This window comes from Malurus melanocephalus, unplaced genomic scaffold, assembly GCF_030028575.1.
Source record: "Malurus melanocephalus ecotype Western Australia unplaced genomic scaffold, MMel_1.1 scaffold_51, whole genome shotgun sequence".
Lineage (NCBI taxonomy): Eukaryota > Metazoa > Chordata > Aves > Passeriformes > Maluridae > Malurus > Malurus melanocephalus.
Window position 1 is genome coordinate 2,655,396 of NW_026623283.1, and position 10,202 is coordinate 2,665,597.

The window sequence follows — 10,202 nt, forward strand, 5'->3', positions numbered from 1 at the left end:
GTTCTGTAAAGGGTTATAGCCATGTCTATGGGTCCCACATTAGTTCTTTGAGGGACATGGGACTGACTGGTTGCTTTCTGGAGGTTTGTTCCAGCAATACCTTGCTTTGATTCCTTCTCCCAGTAGCTGGAAACAATTTGGTTGAGAGTGAGGGAAGTAAGTGTYTTCCACCTGGTTCAACAGCAAAGGACACAGCCTGTCCAAAAAATGGTGTGGTGTTGGGTGAAGGGGGTTGTTCCTAGGTGTGGTGCCTAAGGGCTTCCTGCTAGGGAGGAATAGGKTTTCTTTACTGATCCATCTCTAGTGCCGTGTCTGCTGAAGAAAATGATTGGTTACAAGGCTTGAGGATCAAAATTTTAAATCATGACCATGGGTTGTGAAGTGCATGTTGCTAGTTATTTCTCAACCAGTCTCAATTCRTGTGGATTTCAAATATCCGAGCAGAATTAGGAGTCCTGGAASTAATGCCCTTGTAGATGTGGTAGCTTGCCCTTTTGGCACAGTCATCAATAACAACTAGGGGAGTGTGAAAAGGACTTTACCAGCACTCAAAATAAAAAGTTACGTGCTGCAAGGCTTTTCTTGTCTTCTTTTTTGTACTCCACAGCCAGCAAACAATGAGACTTCCTCATTCTTTATCCTTCCTTTACTCAGCACGCTAAACAGGTTTCTCTTAGTGTCAGGTCCCCTTTCTGTGTGCGTGAATGTGCTTTTTCAACATGAGTCTTAGGGCTTGCCTCAGAGTACATGCMGTACACGGTGATTGCTTAACACTGTGCTGAACCAGAAGAGTGTCAGATTCTTGCAGACTCTGCAGACGTGCCCTCATCGAGTTTTTGTCAGTTCAAAGGGAGAAAGAAACTGTGGTTGTGTGATTCAAATGTAGTTTTTGTAAATTTACAGGGTTACATGAGCTCCAGGTGTGGGTGAAGGTAATATCTGCAAAGCCAGAGAGTAGGACTGAAAAATAAAAGAGGAAGCAGCATCAGATTACTGCTCTGTGGTTAGGGGAGGATAATGCAGGGCATGAATCAACCTTCTGAAGAAAAAATGGGTAATTTAACAAGTATTGATGGTGAGAGATGAAACAAGTTTTTTCTACTTTTTATGTTTTTCTGTTAAGTCTAGGAAGAAAATTACTGTGAAGTGTAGGTATAGTAGGAGAACATAAGGTASAATACCTCAGGAAGATGATCCTTTAGATCGCTAGTTTTCAGAAATGTTTGTTGTTTTCAGTCCCTGTTGTCATCCCCAAATTAGACCAGGTACTTGTGCAATATGAAACTCATGTGGGTATGTTTTTTAAACCTGGGGGAGGAGAGATGCTGTGCAATAGCTCAGGTGCCAAACATATGCCAATTTCTGAAAGAATGAGAAGTTTCTCTAGGTARTTACTCAGAAGACTTGTGAACTTGTCTGCTGGCCGCTGGCAGTTGCAAAGCAGTGCCAGGAAGGCTGTGTTTTCTGCTCTGATCTTGAACCTYTCCCCACTGTTCTGTAACTCTCTCATACAGCTTCTCCTTTTGTTTTGCAGAATGATATCTTCTTACGACATTATGACAGAGGTCCTTGCAGAAACAAGCTGGGCCACTCACGGGCTTCAGTGATGTGGAACAGAACACAGGTGTGTTCCTAGCCAGCTGGGCAGAGCTCTYATGCATGCATGAAGCAGAGAGAATTTACCCTTCAGAGAAGGACCAAGATGATTATTTTCATGCTTTCATGATTTTTTTTAGTGACCTATGTTGTGTTTATGCATGTTCATATATTTTATTTTCCATATTGTCTAAATATGTGTTTTTCACCCCCATGTCTTTCAGGTTGTGGGGATCCTCGTTGGACTGGGTATCATAGCACTGGTGACCTCTCCGTTGCTGCTCGTTGCATCTCCATGTATCATCTGTTGCATTTGYAAATCTTGCCGAAGCAAAAAGAAAAAGCACAGTCCACCAACAACCTAAAACTCGGGGTCCTTTTGAGTCTCCATCTGTACAGCATATGTATGTGAGAAAGCACAATGGTTGWGTTTTGGTGCCATACCTACCAAATAATGCTCCCTTTTTTTTGGCCAATTCTTGGGAAAAGTGCCTATTCTTTACAGGCTACTTTATCACTAMGTCCTAGTGGGGGAAAAGTCTAGATTAATGTGCAGTACACATGGTATAGGTTTTGGCTTTCTGAAAAGGAAAACAGRACACCATTCAGTTGTTCATACCATGAACATGATCTGCCTTTCAGGACTGCTAGAACTTTCCCATTTTCCATCAGCTGCACATGATTTGGTCCTGCTGCTTTACTCTGTCTTTGCAGATCCAGTTTACTGTTGTGCTTGCTGTTGGTTCTTGGTGACACTCAGATTTCTGAGAAAGTTTTGGGTCTTTTGTAAAAGAGGAAGAGGAAAAGCCTGATTAGGTTTTTCTGTCTGCTAGCTTGTGTCCTGTTAAAGGTAACAAACAATTAAGAAAATATGTTTGGTAGTTTCCTGTCAATCAGCTGCCATGGCATTTCTTTCAGCATCCATTTGATTTTTAGTAATGATCTCAATTACAGAAGTAAAAAAAMCAACAGAAGTCTTTCTAAGATAGGGCTCTCTTTTGACAGACTGGACTACCTTGACAAAGCTTATATTTTTTTTACATCAAACCTGTTATTTCTACCATGAAATATTAGGAATATGTGTATTTCCCTACCACTGGGCATGTCTTTTTGTCAGTACATGGGCGTAGCAAACTCAGGTGAAGGTAATATTGTAAGAAAGACAACAATACAGATGCCATTTGTGCAGAGTGCTGGGATCCTGGTTGTGTGTGAAGAGCGGCCGCATGGGCGTGGATATACCAGATAGATGGGCAATGTATTTTCKAGGCAGTCAGTATATGTTTTCAAGAGTTTGAATGGGGTGGCAGCAAGAACCCTGTTAAAAAGTTAAACCAGGCTAACCTTACGGACCTGCTGAAGTGAATACTTGAGAAATGCTGTATAAATGTGAGCTCCATCCATTCGTGGGTATTTCTTTCATCCTGCTCAAGGTTAACAAGCTCCATTACTGATATTTTTTAGATATTCTAAATCTGGAAGGCTGTCATTTAATGAGTGCTTCATTTTAATTTGGTGCCTCATCACCAAAGCGATTCAGACCCTGGTAGCAGTTACACCTGTATAAGTTCACTGAAACCTCCCTGGAGGGAGTAGCTGGAGTTACTCCAGGCTCACTCAGGAGTAGCTGAGATCAGACTCTGCTCCCTGGCGTTCATTTCTTTAATGGAAGGTGCTTCTCTCAACTGGGGCTGGTGATGCTTTTGTTCTGGACTCCCGCCTGTGCATTTTATATCTGTGGGAACAGATACAAGTTTGCCCTTTTTAATTGGCTGTGATTCCAAACCCCTTTCCATAAGGGCTGCAAGGTTGGAATGAGACGCTCATCCCGAGTGTGGTGTCAGGCTTGTGCTCTGCCTGGCTGCCCCTCTCGGAGCGCACAGCGCGGGGCACCCGCAGAGCGCTGCCAGGAGCATCTGTGCGTGGTGTTTGGCCAAGCCTCAGGAACTTTGCCTTCTTGGCAGCTGTAAATGTRGCCTTTTTTTTGTTTAACTTTGTTCTCTGGTTACTGTAACAGAACTGCTAGGTGTTCTTTTGAGGAAGTGTAGTCTGTTGAGCAGACTAGCAAGGACAAAGGCCTTAAATGATACTGTCTGTTTTACTTTTTAATTGATTTCTTTTATAAATGCTGTCTGACTTTGCTGTCAGTMGTGGCTGGAGGGCAGGCAGTGCTCGCTAGTGTGAAAGGCTATATTTATTCTTCATCCTCAGCTTTGAAGGGAAGCAGAAAGAAAGGTAGTCAGTACATTCTAAATACAGAGTGCAATGCAGGCAACTGCCATTTATAATAAATAATGTTTTCAGTACGTGTTTTTTTTGAAAAGCACTAATGGTAGTGCTTTGGGGTACTTGTGACAGATTAAAGTGTCCAGCCCTTGGCTTTGCACTATTTTTCTACCTATGTTTTTATGGCACTACTGTCATTTCCATTTTATTTATGAACTTGAAGTTGCAAGTCTTACTTTAACAAAACCTCAAGGACAAAGATATAGGAACTGTACAGTCTCTTTAACCATAACCAGCATTGCAATATACCAGTATCCTCTGCATGTTAAAATTTGAAGGTTTTTCATGTTTTGTGATCTTACCCATGACCAATGCATCCTTTACTAGTCCAGTTTCTTTCCTTGTCTTCTCCCTCTTTCTCTTGGCCTGTTTTTGCTAAAATGCCTATTGAAATGAAGGCGTCTGATCCTTTTTTCRTTAATACTGTTGTGTTAATGAAACTTGTCAGGTTCTTCCCTTGGTTATAGGAACCCATCTGAAAACAGCTGTCTTGCACCAGTTTAGGTGTCTGGTGATGGTACCAAAACTGGTATAAATTAATCATGCAGGAGTTAACRCAGCCTGGCAGTTTCAGGGCCATTCCAGGCATCAAATAAAAATGGATGTGTACTGGTAGCCCAGACGTTTGCTAGAGGTCTTTACACAAAAACTGGGTAAGCAGAGCATGAGCTACAGGCACACCTTCCTTTGGCTGCRTAGGTGCAACAAATAGACCAAGAAGGAAGCTCTAGACACACTTAAGAGCTTAAAAGTAAAGCTTTGCAGCAATGATCTTCTTTAAAAGGCTGAGTCCAGTGGCCCTACATATCGTGGCTTTTCGTTGCATGGGAATGCTTCAGTATGTGCATTAGGTAGCCCCTGGCCTGGCTGACTCAGGCAGTACCTGAGCTGACATTCTGGGAGTAGTAAAGCCCTGTTGCTTTGTTTTCCAGAAGGCAGCTATTTTGCACCAGCTGGCTGTGGTCACAGAGTTCCCAGGGAAACATTTTAGCAGGAGTCTTTTTTACAGTGTTGGCTTTTGGTTTTGTGTTGCTTTTTTTTTTTTTTTAAAACTTCATAAAAACCATTAAAGTCACTTTATAAAAGATTTATTGAAAGCATGACCACACTAGTAGTAATTATGGAGAAGGAAAAAAAACCAAGACTGACTACATGTAACTCTTAATCAATGTATCTGTTAATCCACCCACCAAAACTCCGTGTGATGTAGTTGGTGCATGTTACCACCAGACTTCACTGCTCTTCCCATCTTCCTGCCCCTGTGGCAGGTGGCYGGCATGGAGGTGGCACCTGGGGGAGAGCTTAGGGCTGGGGCAGTTCAGGCACCACACAGGAGCACATTGCCCACCCTGGACACATCATCAGTTTGTTCTCAGGCCTTTAACCACTGAGAGACACCTTGGGGGTTTTAGGCCTTTAATGTGACACTTAGAGCCTTCACAGACGTCTGTGATGTTTGACAGAAGTGGCAGGTACTCCATTCCCTCTGAACCAGGAGCATTCAGGCCCTGTGAAAATTGGGCTCTAGGTGTTTCAAAGTCAGTTTGTAAACTTAGGAGACCAGTGCTAGAAATCAGGATTTTTACTGCATCTGACCACAAATCTCCATGGCCTCATATCACGTCATTTCCCACCTGATGTCAAATATAGCTGAAGATCCCGTTCAGCATTCCATGTCCTTGTGTTAAAATGAGGGTGATGATACCTGCTCCCAGATCCTTCTCTTAATAAAAAGAATATATTTTTTCATGCTACAGCCTAAGTGCATCTCTGCAGTATTTATTCCAGAACTGTGGAGGTGTTCAGTGTTGCCCTCCAGTAAGTGATGGCTTATTATTGGTGAATGGGTTACTTACCCCAAAGAAGGACATGAGGGGTAATAGTAATGAATGTTTCTCAGTGCTTTAATGTTACTAAATGCTGTGTCTTGTTGTCTGTCCAGCATGAAGTCCAAAATTTAAAATGTACACAWTTTTTTCTTGAATGAACTAAGAGAAACTGGATATCGTCTCCATGTTTGCATGAAGAAATAAATACATGTGGACAGAAATCAACTGCATTTCYACAAGGGGACAATAAAATCGACTTTTGGCCACTCTGTTCTCTGGTACCACAATGGGTGGTTGTGCTGTAGTGCCTGCTGCTTTAAAAATTTAAAATCTGTTTTCCACTGTAATCTCCTCCCAGTCATTCCTTCTCAAACTAATTCTTTTTATGATCATATTTTTCATCCTGTATTTCAGGCCAAAGATTCTTAGAGCAAARTTAGTAAATTTCTTTGTATGAGGATAAAAATCTTCTAACCATTTACTCCCAGGTTTTAATAAGAAATTTGATGCTGAGATACCTGACCAAAGATAGAAATCCCAGATTTGACTTGTTTAGAAAAAACTTACTGAGACTTAAGGAGTTCTCTTGCAAGACCAAAATAAGGACTGCTTTGTTGAGCTCATAAGTAAGGGAGCCCTACAGCTTCTGAGCTTCCCAGAAGAGATGCTTCTGTTGTTAAGCAGACTTCTTTGGAAATGTGCTGGGGGAAATAAAATTAAAAATCTACATATCCTATATGTATATTTTATTATATAAAGCAAAAAGACTTCTGTTGTATAGATTCATAATTTTTTGATTCAAGCCCTCTGAAGGCTTTCTAGGGTATACTTACACAGGGAGATAATATAAATATGCTGAAGCAGTTGAACAGAGTGTGTTAGTTATAAAACAGTTGTCAGACATCTCTCACACGTGAGTGAGTAGGATGAGATCATCATTTACGTGGCTGGAAATAAAGATGTGAAAATTTACCTTTCCTGGAACAGCAAGGGTTGGTTCCTCTGTGGTCTGCCAAAAGGTGAACTTACTGCTGACTCTGGAAAACTTCAGTCTCATTTTCATTTTTTCTCCAGTTAGTAAAGCAATGAAGTGAGAGCTGAATAGTGTTGCTGAACAGGAAGTCCAAAGCTATGTTTTGTGTCACGACACTCAAGTTTCTCATAACCAATGTGGTTTCATAATTTATTATTATAATTTATGCAATGTGAATATAATTTATAATTAGTAGTTATAAAATATTAAGGGTGAGGTACCATTGCCTTTATCATATGATAGATTTATTTTAATTGCATTCATACTGGAAGGCTTTTCTCTTCCTCTTCCCATGGAGAATGTCATGGTGCTCCTGGCAAGATAAATTCCTATGATCTGATGCAGTCCACAGTAAATGTTTGCTACTCTTTCATAGTTATATCATATATATCTATATATATAGAGTTTTTTTATGATTCCTCAAGGTAATTGTTCAAATTGAGCAAATCTCTGTTGTTAGGAAAGGTAATTTCCTAAGAATGCATTTTATTGACCATCACAATCTGAGCTATAAAAGATAATACTGGTTGACAAGGTCTACCAGCTCTTCAGAGGACACGACCTCATTCTTCTCCCTTCTTCCCAAGAGACTTGCTCTTTCCTTGGATGAAAGTTAAGGACTTCAGTGATGTGCTTGTGCCTTCTGGATGTCCAGACAGAAGCTGCAGCTTCTGGTGGCCACGTGCCAGGAGATCCCAGACTGGTTGAATGTGYAATGCTGCAGCGTGCGTGCAGCAACTTAAATTTCAAGAAGGTGCCTGAGCTTTATGGCTTTCTGGGGACTGTGCAGTGGATGTAGTGCACAAGGGACTCATTCAGGTGAGGCTTCAAGTGCCACCAGCCTTGTGGCACGTGTTGTGCTGGGCCATCTCACCATGTGCAGGTGTATCTCGGAGTTTCATCGGGGCCGTATCTCAAGCTGGCTCTTTCCATAGCTACCCACCCACTTCCAAAACTCCTCAGAATCCAGAGTAAATCTCTGTTCCTTTCATTTGCCAAATCTCTTGCTACTGGCTTGGTCCAGTTCCGCAGAAGCTTCGGTTCACATGAGCTATTTGGAGCTCAGCTGGTCTAAGCATTGACTTTCCCTAATGAGCAAGGCTTGGGAATGAAGAGCAGCAGAACTGTTCCGTACCACGCTTTGGCATTGGCATCACAGGCACCAGGGGTTGCCATATAAGAGCTCTTTTAACTGCCCCAGCATTGCTTATTTCCACATAAAGCCTGTGTTTTAAATGTGTGTAGACGTAAGTGTCCGAGCCTGACCCTGGGTGCGATTGTGCGTGCGATGTGAGTCAGCAGCAGCCACAGACCCCTGTCCTGCCCCTCGCAGATTTTACATTCTGTTTATGTATTTTTTTTGTTTCTTTTATTTTCCTCCAGGTAATACACTTTCTTCACCACTTTTCTCCTGGTGAAGGGCAAAAGGGTTTGATCTTTGTAAGATTYGTTAAAACATTTTTGTGTTTATAAAAAGAAAGCTGACATATAAAGAAGTAAGTGCTTTTGTAAATTTTTTTTGTGGTATAATTCAGCATTTAAGTGTTTTACAGATGAAGGTTTTGCACTCTGCATATATTCATAAAAAWTATATTTATTTTCTTTCTTCAAGGTTTACTTTGGGTTTTTTTTCTTCTGTTGTTACAAAATGCAATATGTGCAACATTAAAAAAATCAGTGTAAAGATGTCTTATTCTGTTGTAATCTTCAACTGCCTTTAAAAAGATAACAAAGGAAATGTACTGAAAGAATTTGAATACATCAGAGGTGCTTAATGGAAATGGAAATCAATGGAAATTTTGAGGATAAAATAAGGTAAAAGAGGGGGGATCGAGAGTCTTGACTCTTACTTACTTTCTCGAGAGTATTGACATTAAAATCCTTTTAAAGAGTGTGGGGCAGGCTCTGGATTAGCTCTGGGAGCTGCTGCAGTGGTGTRCAGACAGCAGTGGTGTTTCTGTAGGTGGAATACAGAATTACTAAAGATCTGCTCCCCTRTAGGTGGAGACTGGGGCTTAGGAGGTTTGAGAAGCTGGAGGAGCTGGAGCTGCCCCAGGCARTGGTTTAGGGATGTGTGGCAGGCTGCACAAAGCAAAGTCCACTCTTCAGAGCCCCCTTTCTCCTCGCCTACTCCCTCAGCCCGGTCTGTGCTTGCAGCAGAATGGGGCTTCCTGCTCCATTTTTCGGAAGGACCTGATGCAAGGCTGCATCCTGCTGTGCAATTTCAGACATCCATGCTCCTTGATTTCCTCTCACACCCACATCCTGCAGTGCTTACGAGAGACAATCACAGCTGTGGTTTTCAGCATCACACATGAAGGCGATGTTTACTATTAAATATTTCTAGMATAGCTACAATTACTCAGTGTCTGAAAGTAGGATTTTCCAGCTGGGTGAGGCATCCTTGAAAACCTTGCATGTCATCTGTGGGGCTTTTCACCTCAATACATTATCTATCTGAAAGTTCATGTTAGTTTTGCCTCTGAGAACATGTTTTCAGGATGAAGGCTGAGGAGARTACCACCACTGTTACTTACATCTCAAAATTTTGATCATGCATGTACATTTTCCCCCCCACCAGTTTGCTTAGAATAAATTCARCACTGATATTATTCCACTTAAACACAGTAATTTTATTTATTGATTTATTTATCTATTTCATGTGTGTGTGTGTGTKYWCASARMAARGSYYYKGKYYTTGTTCTGTGAATGTGCAGCAAAGCAGGAGCAACTCACCAGTCCACACAATAACACTGGTGATGACTTGCAGCCGGCTGAAGGTTTCCAGCGCAGCACTTTTCCTTCAGAGGAATTCTTGCTGATTACTGAGGAACCAGCTTCCTGATGGGAATGTGTCCATTCTGTCAGACTTGGGATGGACACCAGCTGCTGGCAGCCACTATGCCTGGTACCCTGCCAGCCTACCAGCTGCCAGTGGTGGGCAAACTGCCCGGTTTCCCACCTGGTAGACAAGTGAACAGCCAGCTCCTCACCTAGCAAATGGGAAGAAAAACACCAACAAATCTTTTCCAAGAAAAAGATACACAYTTCTGAATTTCCAATATTTAAAATTCCAAATCAGACAAGTCTAAGCAACCCAAACATCATCTGGCTGGTTTTGGAAAATAAAGTCCATGGATTCAGACTGAATTTGATCCCAGCTTCAAGGTGCAATTTCCCTCCCAGCTCCTGCACTTGTCATGAAGACTGGTTTTCTTCAAAAGCCTTTTATGTCACAGTTACTTGTAACCAAATCCCTTGATTTTGAACTCTCCTTGTTTTTTGAGATTACAGAAGATGTAATTTACATTCTTCTCAACCTCTGTGTGTGTGCACATCCATCCACACACCCACATACACAACCCCTTCTGCACTACCCTCAGTCTGATCTATCCTTTTGGTTTGGTGAACACAGTCCACATCACCCTCTTAAAACACCTTTCCTTGGTCTCTCATTT

The 10,202-nt window shown here is 41.7% G+C and overlaps 1 protein-coding gene across 1 annotated transcript in view; it reads left to right on the forward strand.

Annotated features, from left to right (window-relative positions):
• RNF144B (ring finger protein 144B) overlaps positions 1-8,841 on the forward strand; it is a 52,778-nt gene extending 43,937 nt beyond the window's left edge. The window contains exons 7-8 of the mRNA XM_057365367.1: positions 1,535-1,624; positions 1,821-8,841. Coding sequence (XP_057221350.1) covers positions 1,535-1,624; positions 1,821-1,961 — 231 coding nt within the window. The 3' untranslated portion in view covers positions 1,962-8,841. The remainder of the gene's footprint in view (positions 1-1,534; positions 1,625-1,820) is intronic.
• Positions 8,842-10,202: the final 1,361 nt, after the last annotated feature.